Source organism: Branchiostoma belcheri, unplaced genomic scaffold (assembly GCF_001625305.1).
Source record: "Branchiostoma belcheri isolate BF01 breed outbred unplaced genomic scaffold, Haploidv18h27 scaffold1, whole genome shotgun sequence".
NCBI classification, from domain to species: domain Eukaryota; kingdom Metazoa; phylum Chordata; class Leptocardii; order Amphioxiformes; family Branchiostomatidae; genus Branchiostoma; species Branchiostoma belcheri.
In genome coordinates this window covers 9,737,539-9,759,025 of record NW_017802379.1, presented here as the reverse complement: position 1 = coordinate 9,759,025, position 21,487 = coordinate 9,737,539, and the positions used below count along the sequence as shown (strand labels likewise).

The 21,487-nt window shown below is 38.2% G+C and overlaps 1 protein-coding gene across 2 annotated transcripts in view; it reads left to right on the top strand.

The window, feature by feature from the left end:
- The window catches only part of LOC109479023 (NADPH--cytochrome P450 reductase-like), a 21,853-nt gene extending 4,299 nt beyond the window's left edge, over positions 1 to 17,554 (top strand). For both annotated transcript variants that reach the window (XM_019780977.1, XM_019780902.1), the window contains exons 2-15: positions 2,267 to 2,463; positions 3,641 to 3,695; positions 4,323 to 4,451; positions 5,330 to 5,476; positions 6,467 to 6,591; positions 8,282 to 8,371; positions 9,892 to 9,990; positions 10,764 to 10,880; positions 12,295 to 12,413; positions 12,878 to 13,053; positions 13,627 to 13,776; positions 14,315 to 14,579; positions 15,563 to 15,791; positions 16,413 to 17,554. In XM_019780977.1, coding sequence (XP_019636536.1) covers positions 2,276 to 2,463; positions 3,641 to 3,695; positions 4,323 to 4,451; positions 5,330 to 5,476; positions 6,467 to 6,591; positions 8,282 to 8,371; positions 9,892 to 9,990; positions 10,764 to 10,880; positions 12,295 to 12,413; positions 12,878 to 13,053; positions 13,627 to 13,776; positions 14,315 to 14,579; positions 15,563 to 15,791; positions 16,413 to 16,557 — 2,034 coding nt within the window. In that variant the 5' untranslated portion in view covers positions 2,267 to 2,275 and the 3' untranslated portion in view covers positions 16,558 to 17,554. The remainder of the gene's footprint in view (positions 1 to 2,266; positions 2,464 to 3,640; positions 3,696 to 4,322; positions 4,452 to 5,329; positions 5,477 to 6,466; positions 6,592 to 8,281; positions 8,372 to 9,891; positions 9,991 to 10,763; positions 10,881 to 12,294; positions 12,414 to 12,877; positions 13,054 to 13,626; positions 13,777 to 14,314; positions 14,580 to 15,562; positions 15,792 to 16,412) is intronic.
- Positions 17,555 to 21,487: the final 3,933 nt, after the last annotated feature.

Genomic DNA, 21,487 nt, shown 5'->3' with positions numbered 1-21,487 from the left:
AAAAAAAATAAAAATAAAAACAGGCCTAGGCATCCTATTATGGCCCAAAATGGTACCATAGGAGCCATGAAGTCAACACACCAGGCTGGTTCAAAATTTAAACAATGAATTTTGAACTTTTAATGATACTACTGCATTGAAAGATGGAATGACTGTAACAAGTGGTAAGAAAAGGACTGTTTTCAACTGTTCAGGGCAAAATATGAACATTTTGCAGTTGATTCTGAATTTTTATTTTTATTTGCAAATCAGAAAAAAATGAAGCGGCGAATCCGTTAACCAAGACATTAAATTGGTGTGGCCTAATAATAGGTTTGAAACGTCCAATTTCTTGTTCAACATTGGATTGCATTTTCATAGCCAGACAGAACATTAGATTACACGCAAACTTCCAGATCTGGAAGGTTTTCCTGTTTGAATTGTTCTGAGTCCAATCTAGGCCATATTGTCCTTCACCTACAAGACTGACCTAGTATCTGGAACAAAATAACCTGAGGCATGGGACATCCTATCAATTTCATAATCCAGGCTTTTAGCTAGGGGGTGTCCTGTCCAGGGTGTCTTTTGGATGCCCTGTACTGAAAATAATAAGAAATTGGACGCCCTACTTTTTGGTCACCCTAAAGACGCCCTATTTTTTCCACTCCCAACCCCTGCCATGCACACATGCCTCCCTTCAGCCTTACTATAAATACAAAAATGGTGGTTTACTGAAGGAAAAAAACTCCTTGAAATTAGTACCTCAAATTCAAAATTCAGAAAGTAGTATTCGAGAGCATTCATTATGAATGAATGTCAAAAAAGACCCCTAAAAAGCTTGCACACCCTGCATCTTTGCTGCGCATGACATAAAAAAATGGACACCCAACAAAAAAAAAAATCCTAGCTAAAAGTTAGTAAAACAGTAAAAGCTTGTCATACATGTAATTTCATATACTATACTATCTCAGAAATATCCAAGACCAAATGTAAAGAATGAGCAGTCCTAACAAGAAAAGTAGCTTTTTGTACTGTTGACTCAGTAGCAGTGACAGTGTTACTATAAACCATGAAACTTATGCAATGGTTTTACACAATGTTTTATATGGGATTCTTCATGATGTTGTCAATTTACAGTGAAAACAAATGTATTCTATAGTTGTCAACTTGTCATACATACGTGATGCCATAAATTTGCAACTTGGATAGGTAACTAACTGGTCTAATCGCAACAACCAGGATTTACATGTACATGTAGTAAAACTACCATGAAAATTTCACAATTTATACTATTACCACCCAAATAATATACATAATGACTTTGTGAACATTATATAAATTGAATAAGTACATTTAAGTGATGGTCATTTACAAGTTTTGTGTATGTACATGTATTGTTGGAACTTAGTAACTCAACATCTATTTGGTAAATGAGAAAACACAGTTTGTTCAAACAAAAGTAAGAGAATTCTGTCAGAAAGAGATTAGATATTAATGTTTGGAATTTGGAGTTTGTCCGTTTTATCTTTTTGGTGTCCTTGAAAGCATGTATGTCCTCGTGGCGTATTTGTTTTCGCCGAATTTGCATGCACGTGTACAGTGACTACAGTCTGTTTCACTCTGAAAGTTTGAGTCAACAGTTTGATCTTGTTTAAGAATTCTAGGGTGTTGGGGGTTTTCAGGTTTTAGCTTTATTTCCAGGTATAAGATTTGTGTTATTTATCATGTACCATGGTTATGTGATGTATTTGACTTTCAGTGCATGATATTTCTTGGTGCAGGAATTTCCGGGGTTTGATTGAATGAGGTTATGTAGTACAGTACAAAATGTATTTTTTTGTGCCGTCGCACATATTTTGATGTTTGCTTATACATGTATATGTATATTATAATTAGGTACTCCAAATGCTGGTGCCATTTAAATTTTTTTTTTTTAATGGGTGCACAGTCAGTATACTATACATATTTACTTCCGGGTATGGGTCTGTCTATCTTTTTGTCTGTCTGTCCAAGTAGCTTCCATTGCTTATTGGGTGGGAGGTGATTTTGAGGTCAGTTGATTGTCAGGGTCCACCAGACTCAAAGTTGACCCAGCACAGCTGCTGGTTGCATTGGGTGTAAGAGGGTGGTGTGAGAAATGGAGTAATACCTGATTGAATTATATCATACAAAAGTCCTGGGTATGTGAACTGGAAAGTCACGAAAACCCAAAATACATTGTACTTCCTATTTCTGGTTTCTTGTTGTTGTACTGATAAAATCTTTATTATATTGTTTCTTTTTTTAGAAGGCGATTATGACAGACATGGATCCTGACGAGACCCAGTCCGTGCCGTTGCCGACGGCAACAGAAGAAGAGCCGTTCCTGGGGCTGACGGACATCTTCCTGGTGTGCATGATCCTGGGCCTGACCATCTACTGGTGGTTCTTCAGGGACAGTAAGTCTGCCACACCACAACAACTGGTCAAGCCACTCACTGTGGTGTAAGTACACTCTCATGTACAGGAAATCTAGAAATCTGAAAATAAATGTATTAAAACTTTTGGTCCAAGAGCTTTCGACCAGTCACTCTGGTCTTCCTCAGTAGACTGACCGAGTAAAGCTTGTCACGTGGCTTCTTTGAAATGTGACGTCAACACTGAGTTAAAGGTATCTGGTAGACAATGTCGGCCCCCGTCAAAGAAGCCACGTGACAAGCCTCACTGGGTCAGAAAGCTCTAGGTGAGATACTTTTTGTGTTGGACCAAAAGTTGTAACTACCAACACAGAATGAGATGAACTTTCATGATAGTATAAAAATACATATGTAGTTTCATCAGGTAGCTAGAACTTAGGATATAGGGGGGTCTTGGCATCACTTAGCTTACAATAAATTCAGGGGGGGGCAACAGTAAATTGTTGTTGAGAAAGGTTTTGTGAAAGAGTTAAATGGATTGTTCCTTTGTGCTCATGTCACATGTCTGGCAAAGCTAGTCTGCTTGGTGCAGTTTTGTTCCAAAGTAGGACACCATATGATTCAAGGCTTGTAGTACTAGTACTAGTACTACCCGGTAGTACCTACACATCTACAGACGAGATGTGGCAGTAGACCACACAGCTGTATGTAATCTAGAGGACTGTTGCCCTCATGGTTGCCGCCACATTTAAAGTTCCACATTTCAAGGTCATGAAGGGACTGTTGATTAAAGCTGAAGAAGGCAACTGTAAACAAACCACGTGTGGGTGTGAAAAAAGTACAAGAACAAGACTTCCACGATCTCATACCTCCGCCAAATGATGATAACCCTTGCGGTTGACGAATATACAATTTTAATCATTGATTTCGCAAATAAAAGCCTCATTTGCATGGATTATATCAGTTAATCATATTCTCCAACCAATGACAGCCCTACACATCGCCATAAATTATGCAAATGAGGTCATGATTTGAATAAATTATGTTTATTGATGTTCACCTTCACTTAACTTCCAAATGGGGCAAGTATGAAATTCCCAGCAGTTACAACTATGAAATTATTATGAAACTTTCCCATTAAATATGCAAATTAGGTCTTCATTTGCATAATTGCCCTGTTAGTGTTAACTTGGTAAAAGGAGAAAACTTCTAAAGGCTGAGAAAGATTGATTAATTGACTGACATTGTCCTTTTGTTATTTTCAGTCCATTGTCAACTGCAAGCAGAGATCCAAGCTTTATCAACCGCATGAAGAAAACGGTTAGTATCATTGTTTTTACATTTCCCGTTCCCGTACATGTATATGTATGTTATGTTAATGTGTGTGTGTGCAATAGACATTTCCCCTCTAAGTATACAAATGTACAGTATACAATTTTGCTTTATGCTGATTATCACATTCATTTGTTCCATGGTTGGGTGTCAGATACTTTACCATATGAATGAAAAGCCAGCAGATAGTATATTTCAGGAGGGAAAGACTGACTGTTTGAAACATATCTCTTTTCCGATAGAAAGAGCTCATGATACATTACAATTAGTGCTGTGTACCTAAACCCACATTTAGGTTCAGGTCCGGATTCAAGTCCAGAGGTTTAGGTTCAGTTCCGGACTCGTAAGTCCAGACCTAAACCCATGGCACATACAAAATTGCATGTTGGCAACCTTGCAATGTTGTCTGGGCAAAACTTTGGCCACATAACATGGAGACTGACACTTGACAATGCCCAATGGCAATGTTTTCTTCATTTTGCAGCACAATTTTTGCAATCTGTGGAAGGTTTTAGATGGTTTGGAATGAAAATGGGTATGTGACATGGGTTTTTTTTTGGTAAGAAGTTTGGCCCTGGCCAGGTTTTATTAAAAGCAATTCTTCTGTTTCTGCAGAAGAAGAACGTAGCAGTGTTTTACGGCTCACAGACGGGTACAGCTGAGGAGTTTGCAGGCAGACTAGCGCGGGACTGTATACGCTACGGCATGAAGGGCTTTGCCGTGGACCCTGAGGAGTGTGAAATGGTACACACATTTTTGTTTTATATTGAATGTACAAACATTTGTATTATTAGATTAATTAACCAACAAAATAGTTTCATATGATTTGAACTGAAACAACAAAGAACTATGGTAAATATGTGATTTTATGCTACTGTATTGTTAAAAGCATAAACTGAAAAGAAAACCATCGCAAACATTTTAACAATAACATCAGGGGTGCCAGAGTGTATTATTTTATTTTATTCACATTTATTTTTCGAGGATTGGGCAAAAAGTTATAACTTATCTCAGCCCTCTCCTCATACATAAAAGGAAACAATAAACCAAAGTAATGATAATAATAATAATAAGAAATGACAAAGGTACATAATGAGCTGGTGTACAAATCAAAATCAATCAACTAAATCAAACAAAACGTCCTGTCTGCAAAATAAAGTTGAAAACCACATGAAATATTTTACAGTTGTTGACAAACGACAATGAGGGGTTACCCCTGAGAATGGTTGAACATGTGGTGTTGTCGGTGACGTTGTTTGTGTCAAATGGCAGGATGTTAGTTAAAGATGATAACATGTCAATACGTTCGTCAGTGTACAGTGGGCAGTGTAGGAAGTAGTGTACAGCTGTTTCGTTGGAGTGACCACATTTGCACGCAGGATTGGGCACAGTGCCAGAGTGTACAGTGCAATTTTACAGAATAAAGTGCAATCGTATTAGACTAGTATACATTGCAATTTTACTAGTACACAGTGCAATTTTAATAGTAAAATTGCATTGTATACTAATACAATTGCAATGTATTCCATAAAATTGTATTGTATGCTAATACGACTGTACTGTATTCCGTAAAATTGCACTGTATACCCTAGCACCCCTGAACATAATGTTACCTTTCCCAGGATGAGCTGACCAGAATGGGGGAGGTAGAGAACTCCTTCGCTCTCTTCTGTTTGGCGACGTACGGCGAGGGTGACCCGACAGACAACGCACAGGAGTTCTTTGATTGGCTACAGGAGGACCACGACCTCAGCGAGCTTAGATACGCTGTGAGTCCTACGTTTTACTACAGTTGTGTTTTTGGAATCAAGAAATTATGTGCTTGTGTGTCATGTACAAATATAATAAGCCAGTTTACAGTTTGATCTGTGCATAATTATATATGAGCAAAATGTTTTAGAATATAATCACCAATTGATTTTAAAATGTCTGGAATGTTATATTGACTGATTGTACCCGCCTTCTGTCTGTTATAATCCATGTGATAAGAATTTTCTATTACAATGTATGTTGTCAATATGAGTCTTCGATGACATTGTATTGTTAAACAACCACAATTCATCTGTGTCTGTGTCTGTAAGGCTGCCAGTGTTTTATTCTCAATAAACCATTTCATCATCATCATAAACATAGACTAGCTATGACTTAGTTTAAGATTTTATGTACAAAAAGTACTGCTAAAAATTGTAAGTATAATGCACAACATTGTAACTGTTCTATCTCAAATCTCCAGATTTCCAAACCCCATGATGTGTTCTAATGTATTGTACCGGTATTTGAATTGAATTGAATTGAATTGAATGTCTTTATTTCAGGTATTTCACCCATAGAAAATAACAGTACAAACATAGAAACACAAATTATACATACAGCATCTTATATACATTTTTAAAAAAGGAATTTCTGTACTGACAATCTGACATCAGGAGACATAATAATGATTGTATTATGCTATTGTCGGTTTTGTTTAGCCTATCAACAAAGGAGTAGCGTAATTTTCTGTGTCTGGCATCAAAATTCAAATGTGTCAGTACATTTCAAAACTTGTGTAAGACTCATTAAATTCATTAACAAAAGTTGTACTTATATTCTTTTTTGTTTTAAATGTTTCATACCCTTGTATCAAATTATCTAATAGCACATACATGAGCTTTTTATCAGTTATAATAGAACCAAGTTGTACTTTTGATGGAAATTTATTTGGTCAAATATAACGGAATGGCAGTTGTTTTAACTGGTGTTGGTATAATGTTGCCTAGGTGTTTGGGTTGGGAAACAAGACCTATGAACACTTCAACGCCATGGGGATATTTGTGGACAAGCGTCTGGAGGAGCTGGGAGCTGTCAGACTCTGTAAAGCCGGCATGGGAGACGATGATGCTAAGTTAGTCATTGTTACATCATTTAGGCCACAGCAAGTAATTTTTACCTTCGCCAAGAAAGTTATGTTTTCAGGGGCGTTCGTGTATGTGTGTGTGTGTCTGTCTGTCTGTCTGTCAACACGATAACTTGAGAAGGACTTAATGGATTGTCTTGATACTTGGTAGATGGGTAGGTCTTGATGAGACCTCAAAATGATTAGATTTTGGACCCCCTAGCGGCTTGTTATGGTACTGCAGCTGAACTTCCGGTTTTGATATCTCAAGATCCAGACATGCTATGGTGATGAAATTTGGATGGTAGGTAGCTCTTGTGCTGGGGAAGAAGTGACGTGAGTTTGGGCCCCCTAGTTGCTTGCTCTAGAACTGCAGGGGGGGTTAAAGGACAAATGTTTAAAAGAGGATAACTCAAGAACCGATTGATGGATCATCGTGATTTTTGGTATTTAGGTAGCTTAAGTGATGCTTGACATATTGATATTACAATTATGCGAATATTGATGTAATTTGCATAATTAATGAGGAAATTCTATAAATCAGCTGCATTCCATGATAGGAAGTTCAAGCTTGTAACATATGTTATTAAGTACGAGAGAAACACAGGCAAATATCGATTATGCAAATGAAGACTTAATTTGCATAATTAATGAGAAAATGTTATAATTGCGTAGTGGTAACTGCCTGGAATTTCATACTTGGGGTGTTTGAAAGTTAAGTGAAGGTGAACATAATTAAACATAACTTATTCAAATAAGGACCACATTTGCATAATTTATGAGAAAATGGCATTCTTTGTTAAGATAAGACTGTCTTTTGGTGGAGAATATGATCAACAGACTGATGTAATTCATGCAATTGAGGATCCTATTTGCATAATCAGGGTGATTAGTATATTTCTTATTCATAAAGGCTAACATCATTTGGCGAAGGTATGAGATGGTGGAACTCTAGTTATGGATGACATCAGCCTGATTCTGGAAAAAAAAAACGAAATTTTGTTGCCCTCTGACAGTGGTCAACATGTGGAAAATGGGCAAAGGTGTCTGTTGCCATGCCAGTAGGTGGATAGCAGATAACTGTAAAGAGAGGAGACAAGAAAAGGCTCTGATTTAATGTTTTGTTTCTTACTTTGATGCAGTAATATGTGATGCTGGCTGTGTATATGTGATGTTCCCACTGAATCAAAACCATTATGATTGAGTCAAAGTTTGAAATTGTAGGAATCTTGTTTTTTTCGACTTGCCTTGTTTTTTTTTCGCCCGCTCGCATTAGATTTGAAGTCTGCGGAGGATGTCATCCATATAATTTACTTGCTGTGGCCTTAGAGACATAGACAGAATACCTCTTAGACTACTCATTTAGCTTAGATGTTACACATACCTGTAGTACATGTATGTCTTAAGCCTCTATCACACATACATATATAGTGTTGAGAAGCTCTCAAAACACTTGATATATTTAAAACTAAGTTAAGATAGTATTTTCTGTAATGTAAGCAAGAATACAATATTATGACATGTATTTTTTATGTGTTGTGAGAGTTCTTGTTATTGTTAGTAGACCAAAAATCTTCAGTGTTTTCTTGCATCTGAATATCTTTAACTAATGTCTATTAATTCATATCACAGGCGAGTCTATGAAGTTTACTTTCAATATGAAATATGATCTGTAATTATAGTGTATCTTTCTATACAGTATTGAGGAGGACTTTGTAACCTGGAGAGAGACGTTGTGGCCAGCGGTGTGTGAACACTTCGGTATCGAATCTGTGGGAGAAGAGGGAGTGTGAGTCTTGTCTCATTTACTATTTATTTATACTATTATAGTACATGTAATAAGGTTTTGTATTTCAAATGTACAGGTATATGTCAGGGTAGAGACTCTCTGATTTGGTACATTGTAGGCCTGCTTTACACCTAACTTTTTCAAGGCGACTAGAACTCAAGACGACTTGAGCTAGTCGACTTGAGCGAAAATTTCCCTGTGTAAAGAGAAATGATTCAACTCAAGTCATATTCTAATAAAGATGACTTGAGTTGTATCCAAACCAGACTTGAGTCAGCTAGCGGGGTGCCAAATCTGCAAGCTTCACATGTGTAAATGGGCGAAGTCGACTTGAGCATCTCTGCGTAGACCGAGCCACCGAGTCAACTTGGGGGAGGGTGGCACAGTGGGAGTGCCAAGTCGCTTTGCGGCCCCAGAAATTTTTCAAGTCGACTTCACCGAGTCGACTTAGAAATGGTGTGTACAAAGTGGGCCGTAGAATTGTAGGTTTTGCTGGTAAGAGATCCCGGTCAGAGTCACTGTCAACAAAAACTCCCATCAGGATGTCTAATCTGAACGGGCAATTCTATCAGCAGAGAGGATATGGTCTATTGCTGTAACAAATTGCTTAACAAGTCAAGCATAAACATATCCTACAAATAACCTACAAGTTAAACATTCAATGACATACATTTTGTAACTGGTAGCTACTGATATCAAATAATCTGTGCTGTCCGTTTCATGCCTACTAGTAGCATGTGAACATATGTCGTAGAATCTCTTTTGACCAGTAAGATTTGTATGGCTACTTGTGGCATGGTCCACCAACCCTACAAAATTCAAGGTCAACATTGTTGTTTACCAAGGTCGTTATATTGAAGTCTAGTGGGTTTACGGAGAGGCTGTTGAATTGTTATTGAAATCAGGAAGCCCTGCGTGACATTTGCGTGGCAAAGGTCCCTCCAGGGTCTCGGTGCATTTGTGGACGGTAACCTAGCAACAGCTTTACATATGTGGCTCCTCGACCAATGAGATTGTCTCTCAGTCATTGCATTCATAAACTAAAGGACTTTTGGTAAACAACTCTATTTTTGGTAGGAGCCTGGCTGCATGCATACATAGTGCACTACCCTTACAATCACAACCTGAGGGTATCTTTGGGACTATTGTCCTGCAAAATTCAGCTGTCTTCTCATCGAAAATGCTGTCTTAGATTCTTGTTCTAGGTTGTGTCACAGCCAGCTTGAAACTCTTTGGGATCAAAATTGTACAACGACCTACTGTACAATGAATGTGACCAATTGTCATACAAAAATTGACACAGAACAGATTGAAGTGCAGTTAAAGTTTTAGTGTGATTTCTTGTTAGGACAATTTTGGACTTCTATTCTAACTTCTTGAGGTAAATTTGACAAGGAAGAGAAGCAAGTATAGGGACTAGAATATCCACATCCAGTAGAAAGATAGAATAGACAGCTGAAGATGGGAGTAAAAGTGGCTGTACTGAGCGTGACAGCTGTTGTACTGTCTGTGCTGTGCAGGATGAGACAGTACACACTGGAGACACACGAGGACATCAACCAGAACGAGATCTTCACAGGAGAACCCACCAGGCTCAACTCACTCACACAGCAGAAACCGTGAGTTATCATACTTCCAGTATCTTAATGCAACAAGACTTAGATTTCTATTTTTCAGGCACCCAAGGCGACTTTAGAAAAAGCTGCCAACCCTAGACTTTTTTGGGGGGTGGATCCCTGCAAGGGGCATATTTTTTGAGCTGATCAACCTTTTCTAGCTCCATGATTTGACACCTGATAGAACGTTGTACAATTGGTTTTCTAACATTGACATTGAAAATAAAAGTGCCCTCATGCAAGTTTTACTTTGTTAAACTGTATTGTATAAGTTACTACCTACTGACCCTACTTTTTTCAGGACTGAAACAGGAAACTCAACATTTTTTCCTTGGCCTAATCATGCTTTTCAGGCCAAAGGACACACCACTTTAATTTCTTGGTTAACGGATTTTTCTAAAAAAAATAATGGAGCGGGCGGGCAAAAAAAATAAAAATAAAAACAGGCCTAGGCATCCTATTATGGTCCAAAATGATACGATAGGAGCCAAAAAAAGTCAACACACCAGGCTGGTTCCAAATTTAAACAATGAATTGTGAACTTTTAATGATACCACTGCATTGAAAGATGGAATAACTGTTACAGTAACAACTAGGAAGAAAAGGACTGTTTTCAACTTTGCAGGGCATTTTGCAGTTGATTCTGATTTTTTGTTGTTTTTGCAAATCAGAAAAAAATGAAGCGGGCGAATCCGTTAACCAAGAAATTAAATTGGTGTGGCCTAACCAATAGGAAATCACATCTAACCTTGCCTCATACTCTGTTGTTTTTGCAGACCTTATGATGCCAAGAACCCGTACATGTCCTCTGTGAAGGTGAACCGAGAGCTGCACAAGGGCGGAGACCGGTCGTGTATGCACATCGAGTTTGACATCTCAGGGTCCAGGATAAGGTAAAATACACCACTTTTTTTTACAATTTCTTTCAATTTTCAATTTCATTCTTTATTGCAGGCACACAGTCCATATCAGAACATACAATTAAAAAATACCAAATACCAATACACAAAGAAAAATATTATATAAGTATATATAGAAAGATTAAAATACAATGTTAGGGAAGTTTAATGGGCGGACTGTTTGAATACCAGGTTTATGTAGTGTTTCCAGAAGTTGTTGATGGAGAATATGTCAGTGAATTACAAGTTTTATGAGACCATGGTTTGAGTTGAGTATGTGTGTGACAAAAGAATGTGTTAACTTTCTCCTGCGGGCTTCAAAAGTGTGAACTGAAGCTGTAAATCATGAAATGTTTGCAGTGGCTTGGCATTTTTTGCTGAGTCCTCTTACTGCAAAGTCAGGACATTGTGAATAATCAGGTGTTTTGGTTCTACAGATTGTTTCAAATGCAAAAATACATTGTAAAACACTGAGAAACCTTCCTAGGTTGAAAATAGACCCCACAAAAATAAACAAACTTACAGTAGTTTCTTTGTCTGATACTAAGCACTTAGAAGTTCAAGACAACAATGTGTAATGTACTTCTATGTACAGTCTATTACTACTAGATTTTTGTAGGGGGGTAAATTTAAGACAACAAGTATTGTTAATGAAGTTGTATATTTTTCTATAGTACTGTTAAAATTCCAAAGTCCGGTGTCCTGAAAGTCCTGAAAAATATTACTCCAATCCTTCTGCAGAATTTTAATGATGTTGTAGATAAAAGGAACAGAATAAAAAGATGCTTAACCAGATAGTGAGTGAGAATCATTCTCAGGCTGGTTATGTATGTATGAGGTTGCAGCAAAATGGATACTTAGGAATGTCTGTGGGAGTCTAGTATTCTGAGATAAGATGCATTCCAGCAGGCTATTTCATGCCAGACTCAGAGATGTCAAATGAACTGTACAAGAAAAGACTGAACATGTGTTCTCTGTACTGGAAGGAGAGAAGGAACACCTGTTCTTTATAAAATCAAAGATTTCAGACCTCCAGGAAGATGTATTTTGGGTTTTCATCAATCATTTTGAAACAACTGAGGAGATTGTACTACTAGGACAAAAACTGTACAGGGTTGGAGGGTCACTGATGTAATCCCTGACTTCCTGAATTCCCCCATATACATGTATGTACATTGACCCCTAATTCCTGCTGACTCCTGGTCAGATTCTAGGACTTTGAAGTTCACCCCCATTTCCTTTGTCTGACCTTTTTGTCTGTCATTCTGCCTGTCAATCTCCCCCTACCCACATACTGTTAAGGTACATGTACTCTGTCTGTACAAAGTGTACGATACACACAGATCCGCAGCTCAGCCACCCAAAACTATACTCCCAATAGTAATGACTGACATGTGATAATCCGCAGGTACGAGGCAGGAGACCATGTGGCCGTGTACCCCACCAACGACCCTGCTATGGTGGAGGAGATCGCTCACCTGCTCAATGTCAACCTGGATGACGTCTTCACTCTCAACAACGTGGATGGTGAAACATATTATATTTTTGTTTTCATGAGTACAAGTTTACGGACCTGCTAAAATTCTTCAAGTAACTTATGATGACTTAGTTGGGTTTCATCATTAAGAAGGGAAGAAAATTTTGGAGTCCAGTAACAATTATTTGTCAGGTTATATACAAGTACATCCGCCACGTTGAAAAACAGTGTGTTTGAGAGATTTGTGAACATTCCTTTTTCGGGGGTACCCTGGCAGATGAATTTCAATAGTAATTTTTTATGGTTGAATAAAGTAAAAAAACAACAGTGAATCATGCGACAACTGTTTTTATTATCATGAAAGTTCATCTGTGTTGGTAGTTACATGTTTAAACTTAAAACTTTTGGTCCAACACAAAAAGTTCTCTCGAGCTTTCGGCCAGTCACTCTAGTCTTCCTCAGTAGACAGACCTAGTGGACTCAGTAGACTGTTTTTATTGCGTTTCTCTCGTAGATGAGGCCGCCAAGAAGCACCCGTTCCCGTGCCCGACGACATACCGTACTGCTCTCCTGCACTACGTGGACATCACCCACCCGCCGCGTACCAACGTCCTGCACGATATCATTGACTACGCCTCCGACCCTAAGGACAGGGAGTTCCTCACCAGGATCACTGCCTCGGCTGGGAAGGTAATTAACAAGGCCAGGCCAGTTTGTTTCAATGGTTCTCTGACATTGTTACCTCTATGTACATGTATGTACATTGTAGTTTTGTTTTTCTCTGTTTCTTTTGTGTGCATGATGTTGTTTCTGTAGTTACTTCTCCATGTAAGGCATGTCAGGAACACTGACAGGAAGTACAAAGGTCTCAAAAAGGTAGCAGGAAAGGTTATTTGATTTCCTGTCTTCAACTATTGTGAATTTCTTGCATATTCTGCCTGCATTTTCCCACTTGCTCACTAAGTTATTTCATATCCTGTCTTCAATTATCGTGATTCTGTCTTTTTTCCACTGGGTCCTCAAAGACAACTGCTTATAGCAGAAAATTAAGAATAGGAAATGAGATAACCTTTCCTGGGACCTTTGATACAACTTCCTGCCAGTGTCCCTGACATCCCTATCTTGTGGAAATAACAAGCAAACACACAGACACACTGAAAACAAAACCTCTGTACATTTATTTAGTGTGACCCACCATTTTGTGGATGGATAACTTCATACTGTGTTTAACCTTCACACATCTCCCCTCCCTGTGTCCCACAGAAAGAGTTTGCAGAGTGGGTGACAGACAGTCGGCGGGATATCCTACAGATCCTGAAGGACCTGCCGTCCCTCAAGCCGCCTGTAGACCACCTGTGTGAGCTCCTGCCTCGTCTGCACGCACGCTACTACTCCATCTCATCCTCTCCTAAGGTAAGGCCTCGCCGAGGTTAACCTTCAGACTGCTAAAGTTGTATTGGCTATGGGGTTAAGTAGCAAGGAGAAGGTTAAAGTAAACTTCAGTGAACAGAGGGTCTGGAGGACTTGAAATGTTATGAATACTTCCTTTTTGTGAGAAAAGCCAATAGCAACAGTGTTATTGATACAGATATATTTATACTAACAGTACATAAGATTGAATTCTAACCTTTGCATAAGGAAAACATGTTTTCTTCTGAAAAGAAGGGTCAATGACCTCGACCAGATGGCTGTCACCATGGTAACCAGTGCTGTAGCAGACACCTGGAGGTGTTGGATTTCATTATGTAGCTAGTGTTAGAAGTGCTAGTGTAAGTAAGAATAGACAGAGCAGTAGTTTGTTAACCATGTGAAAGTAAACATAAAATGTTAAGTGAACATGCTTTGCAAATGTTACCTTTCTATATTAGCCTACTTGCCCTGTAACTAACCCTGTATTCAATAGAGAATGGTTAGGCTGTTTCTTTGTTCTAAAGGTTGAATGTGTTTGTAGGAGCATCCCGAGAGAATCCACATCACCGCTGTCCTGGTGGACTACCACAGTAAGCTCAACCGCAGGATAAAGGGCGTGGCCACCAACTGGCTTGCCACCAAGATCCCCAACGGTCCCGACGGCCCCCGTGTCCCCATCTACGTCCGCAAGTCCCCCTTCCGCCTCCCGTTCAAGACCACCACCCCCGTCATCATGATCGGACCCGGGACTGGCCTCGCTCCGTTCAGGGGGTTCATACAGGAGAGACATCACGCCAAGACCGAAGGTGAGATTTGGTTGGTGAAATTGTAAACATGTGTACATAGTCCAGTGGTTAGCGACCCTGCTTCATGACCAATAGATGGTGACTTCAAATTGTGGCCGTTATCACTCACTCAACATGAGAGGCATCACACTAACATGCAAGGTGGGTTTTGATTGGTCACATTTTTTACAATACTTTTGAATCCCTTCTGTACACATCATAAGATTGTGACTGCATGAAGACATTGATTACATGGTACACACGTAAACCTACTGTCCTTTTCTCCTGCTGGAATTCCTAGATCAGGGGTCGAAATAACCCTCTGTGTGCAACTTGGTGCAAGTAAATTTGGTGTCGTGCAACTAATTTTTTGCCTGCTTGCACCATGGTGCAAGTTTGCTTTATCCACTGTTACTACCTGTAGAATTACCCAATAATATTAATTAATAAAGAACTGGAGTGGAAAGGAACAAAACCAGAATCCATGAAGTTTTTCTTCATTTTTTGTAAGTAACAGAAGGTTACTATCTACGTCGCTGCCAGCGGATGTTTCCCATCACTTCTGTATTTTTGGAGGGTGCAACTATTTTTCTTCTGGTGCAAGTATTTTTCTTTTCATTTGCACCAGTGCAAGTTGGCCCCAAAATCTATTTCGACCCCTGTAGATACAATCTGATTGAATAGAAAGGTTGTTACTGTTATTACTTCTAGGTACAGAAGTATTGTTTAGGGCAACTGAGCTGTGGGTTTTTGCATCTGTTTGTCCGAAACAGATTAGGTTGACAACACATGGGTGTGGAAAAGATTGACAGGCAGAATGATACATGTAGATCAAAAGGTCAGACACAGGAAACAAGGCGAACTTGAGAGTAGCTTGATGGCAAGTACGTGGAGGAAGATTGACAGGTAGAATGAGAGGAGGTATGAAACAAGAAATGGGGTGAACTCGAGGCCAGGTCATGCACTTCTCGGAAATGTGAAATCTCTGATCTCTTGTTGTTTAGGCAAACCTATTGGAGACACGGTCCTGTTCTCTGGCTGCCGGAAGAAGTTGGAAGACTACATCTACCAGGAGGAGCTGGAGGGTTACGAGCGGGACGGGACGCTGTCTCAGCTCAACATGGCGTTCTCCCGCGACCAGGCGCAGAAGGTGTACGTACAACACCTGCTCAAACAGCAGTCAGAGTCCGTCTGGAACCTGCTGAACGACGGAGCTCACCTTTACGTGTGCGGGTAAGTGTCGCCTGTCGTCATTTAAAAATTTTTTTATTGCATTTCACCAAAAGATACATTACACATACAGAAAAACAAAAGGACAAAGTTCAAGAACTAATAAAGACATAGACCACAGATCCATAATAGAAGGTGGAAAATAAATAAACTATAATGTAAATAAATAATATCTACCATAAATAACAGCAGAATAACAGCAAAAGAAAATGACAATATTAATGACTTGCAGAGTTACTTAATTAATATCAGCTCAAATATGACAGATGATATCAGAAATAAGTATGACAGAATAATGAAAACTGAATATGAGAACGTCAATAACAACCAAAATATTAGTACAATCAATGTCAAACATAAATAATGGAGACAAATCAATGGTTGTCATTTTTTGCATCCTATGGGTTGCCAGTCATTAGGCCACAGCAGGTAAATTTTATGGATGACATCCTCTGCAAACTAATGTGAGCGGGCAAAAAAAAAAAAACCAAGGCGGGCCAAAAAAACAAGATTCCTACATTTTCAAAAACCTTCCTTTTCCCCTTACCATCAAATAGTCTGAAAGTCGATGAATTTTCCATACTTTCCTTTGATTGTTTGATGACTGTTGTTTTCTTCCCACAGAGATGCCCGTCACATGGCACACGACGTGGACATGGTACTCCACGACATTGTGGAGGCGAGGGGAAACATGACCCAGACTCAGGCCAAGGACTTCATCAAGGGGCTCAGGAACAAGGGCAGATACGCCTGCGACGTCTGGAGCTAAAACAACAACACGGACCCCTTTTTTTGGCTACACCTCTGGGGCGGAGACATTTTTAAACACAGGCCTTGGTTTGTACAGATATGGAAGAAACCACTAGGGGTTTTTTAAAGCATTCTTCCATTTCTTTTTGTTAGAACCAACAACTTGAGAAGGATCCAAGTTCTCAGTACGGAGTTTGAATAGGCCTTCAAAGAATGTTCAAGACCATACAATTCATGTATGGGGTACAACAGGAAGGATAGTGCTTTGTATAAAAAGTGTGAAAAGATTTGCAAAATTGTGCTCAAAATGTAGACTTTCAGAAAAAAAATTGCTGGTGTTGGTGACCTTGAAAAAAATCAGTATAAATACACAAATGTATTCTCATACTTCAAGCATCTTTGGCCTTCCATTGTCAACCAAGAAGTTGTGAATATACAAAGTGTACATCATGGGCTTCTTGAGTATTTTATGCTCAAGTAATGAAAATGTTATAATAAGTCATCTACAGTTATTGATAAAACACAATGCTTTATCAATAGCTGATAGTACTATAATATAATTCACTGCATTGAGTCTTCTTTACTCCATATTATTCATAGGATTACATACACTAGAAATACATTACTTGAGGTATGTCACATCAAGAAGATAATTTCAACAACTTTTAAGTTAAAAAAAATTAAGCTGCCGATAGTGCTACCTTTTCAAGTACTGTTTTATTTAAAGACTTTCTGTTGTGATATGATAACATTGAGCTATGATAACTCTGGTATATTCAACAGTATCCCTGAAGTTAGGGTTATTCCATTCATGGAGCTTAGGGGAGGGCTAAATGAGGTCTGGAAGATTCTTCAAAATCAAGTACAGGGTAATTCTTGTTAACATTTCCTGACCACTCCTCAAGCTTTCTAGATGGACTTGACCTTACATATCTCCAGCTTTTTTTACGCACAGCCAAAGACAGCACTGCAAATGTAGTTCTTAGTTCAAGCTCAAAAGTAATTCATTTCCAATAGGTTAAAGGGGAAGTCCAATACTTTCAGTTTTGGGGCCTTTCTACCCAAAATCCTATTTGTAAATGGTGATTTATTGGTTTCTGCCAACCCCGCACATATTTGCCGTGATATCTGACCCGATCGATGTTTCGCGGCTAGCGCCAGATTGTCCGCTAGGCGGCGCTGCGACTGAATCTGTGACGTAAAAGGTGATTTAAGTTTAGTGGCTGAAGAACATTAGTATAGGTCTAGGACTGCACTTTGATAGTCAAAATCTGTTTCTCAAATTGAAGTAGTTGTCAAGTCTGTCTTCTGGGATAAAGATTTTGTCAATACCGGCGCCGTGCAAGTATTGCTTGACCTTCTCCCTGCTGCTTAACCGATAGATGATTGGTGGCTGAATGGCTGCTTCAGTGTGCTAAAGGTTAAAATTGATCGTCATAACCACTTGTAACAACCATTAATATGATCCAGTTGTAAATTTAACATGGACACTTGTGAGAGCGTACATGTATACGAAAGGAATTACAGTTAAAAATGATGACGAAAGGCGAGATGTAAATAAGTAATACATGAAATGTATGGTTTTTGCAAGTAATATGCCTTTTGGGTAAAAAATGGTTTTAGGTTGTTTCCAAGCAAATGTTTGGGGGAGACTAAATCGTTAAGTTTTCCTAGCAGCTCTTTTCTATACCAAACTGACCCTAATTTTCACATCAATGTTTAAAAGGAGGAGAAACAACAAGTTTCTGGAAAGATTGAAAGTAGAAAAAAAATTAAATGCAGATGTTCAAAAGAAGCACTTAAACTCAGATTATGGCAGCTAAGAAAATATTAAGATTTGCCCTCCCAACATCTGCTTGGAGATTAGGTTTTAGGTAATGATCTGTATCTGTGTGTGCAATTTGTAACATGAATGGACTTACATGTATAAGTATGATTCGATATGTTTAATAGTGGACTGATGGGGTAACGTTAAATGTTCTACTGATTATTAGTGTCATATTTTGTAATCTTGTTCTCCAGTTGATAACAGCATACCTCAATATTGGTCAATACCTGTTAGCAACATTGTAAATATGATGATGACAGACCTTGCACCTAGTTTTTCATAAATCTCAATAATGTATTGTTCAGTATTTCCAGTGTTTGTCACATGCCATATGTATTGCACCCCAATTCTCAATTGATGAAGACAGACATTTTACATTGTGTTCCACTGTAAAGTATGCTCGCTGTGTAAAGTGGTCTAAATACATGATCAAAGCCAAAATGTTGTTTTGCTTCTGAATCAGTGTTGTGATTTCCAAAACAGCGCCACCTAGGGTCTAAGTATGCAAGTGCAGGAGTACAATGTATACATGGTGGATAAGTATTTTTCTGTAGTCCCTCTCTGTTGTGTCTAAGTGACTACATGTATGTGTACTCGCATGTATGACAGGAGGTTTAGATATAGCTTCTATCCATTGCTTTGGTGGCTATTTTATGTCTTAGTGGATATAGGTTTTGTGAAAAACTACAGTTGTATGCAAAACTTGAGTACTAGTAATGTAAATGTAGAATAAACAATTTAGTGCAAAAGTTATGAGTTGCTCACTACCTTCTCACTACTGTTATGTGTTGTCTTGTACTTTTAGACATTTCAGTGCTATTCATATCATTACACATTAATTTAAGCCAATGAATCAATATAAATTATAGGTTATGAATTGTTAAGTAAACCTCTCTACTGCCATGTATATGTATATTCTTCTTTCTGACATATGATTAAATATTAAGCCTATAACTTATAAGTTGGTGTTAACATTAGGATACCTAATGAATTATTGAAGAATGTTTTTCACTGTATTTTAACAATTGAATGATTGAATTAAATATGTCTAATAAGCACGTCGGCAGAACGTACTGCGCCTGCGCAGAACCCCGTATTTTCGCGTTTTTCGTTGGGTTTTTGGTCAACGTTGCATCACAATATTGCCTGTTGCAGAGGATATTCTTTCCGACACAACATTTGGAAACTACTGTCGAAATGCTAACCTTATATGAGCGAATACAACCTTATATGAGACATTCTGCCGAAATGCTATGTACAATACATTACGGGTTTTGCGCAGGTGCAGTACGTTCTGCCGATGTGCTTGTCTAATAAATCTTGCACTTTGCCACAAACCATATATAAACATGATTTGAATATCCAAGAAACCATGAACTATGTATAGGGTAGACGAATGTATTTGCAAGTTGTGTACATTTCTTGAGTACTTGTTGTAATGTACCATTGTTTCATGTGTAGTTATGATGTTGATGACAAACTGGAAAAAAGAGGTCTGTTTCTCCATACTTCAACATTATCCATTTTGCTACCATGCTGTAACAAATAGGAAGTACAATTTACTGAAGTTGAATAAACTAGTTAGCTTATTCCTAAGTGTACGGTGGAAGGGTTAAAAAGAGCAGAGTTGTGAATAAGCTTGTTCACAGTTTAGGCCACACCAATTTAATTTGTTGGTTCTCGGATTTTTTCAGGAAAAATATGAAGCGACAGGGCGAAAAAAAATAAAAATAAAAACAGATCTAGGCATCCTATTATAGCCCCAAATGCTACGATAGGAGGTATGAAGTCAACACAAAAGGCTTCTAATGATACCACTGCATTGAAAGACGGAATAACTGTAACAACTAGGAAGAAAAGGACTGTTTTCAACTGTTCAGGGCAAAATATGAGCATTTTGCAGTTGATTCTGAATTTTTATTTTTATTTGCAAATCAGAAAAAAACTGAAGCGGGCGAATCCGTTAACCAAGAAATTAAATTGGTGTGGCCTAAGATGTACATTGTAAACAAAACACAGCTGGACATGTATAGACATGGGGGTATAATAGTCTGTATTATACCTCCATGGTCTATAACTGTTTACATGGAGCCTTCACCTTTGACCTTGTGCATACTCAGTTCAAACTGTGAACTGACTTATCAAGCGATGCATTCAAACATTTTGAATGAGTTCTATGATTTCCAATATTATTTTGAAAAGCACAACTTTCCATGCATATATTTAATCATAATTATAAAATACCACCTTGATACTATTTTTGTCTACTGTTACAGGACTGACATACTGAGAATGGTAGAAAATCCTTGTTTATTGTAATTACTTATTATTCTGCAGCATAGAATGGGTGCAACCATGTACATGATTGTATGAATTGGCTACTTGTAAGTAGGTAGGTAATGTCACATTTGTAAGGGTCAGTTATTGAGGAATGATTTTCATTAAACTTAATTTGTCACTCTTTCTGTGTACATGCAACTAGATGACTATATTTTAACATGGTTCTCTATCACTGACAATTATTACACAGAACAAATGTATTGCTTACTTTTCAGACTGGAGATAGCATAATCTCAAGAAGACCAAAAACAAACCATAAATGATGAAGAAAGCACAGTTTCAACAACAAAAACTGCAAAACTTGCATCTTTTTCACAGCTAAATTACATGTATATGCAGAAAGGCCGAAGGGCTATGAAAGATCATTTGGGTGAACATTTAGATATGAGTTCCCAAAAAAAAGAGCAACAATTCATATACAATTTCTTCCTGGTATTAATACGCCAAGGTTTCTCCTTTTCATTATAGCCCATTCCTTTGAAAGAAAACTTTAGAAGAATATTTTATGGTAAAATAATGGAGTTGCCATCACGGTGTAAAATAAGACTTGTGGCTGTATTTCACATGTGGTACAATCGTCAATAAACATGTCAACTTGATAAAACAGTTTACTTGAGTTTTTGTGCATGTAAGGTAGCATACTGTTAGTACACATTGTATTTAAAAAATAAGACTGACCGAGGGCCACACAAAGTCGATCATGTACATGAGAATTAGTCTCAGTACCATGAAAGGCAACCCCTACTAATTGTTGGTATTGATTGTAATCTCCAAGCAGATG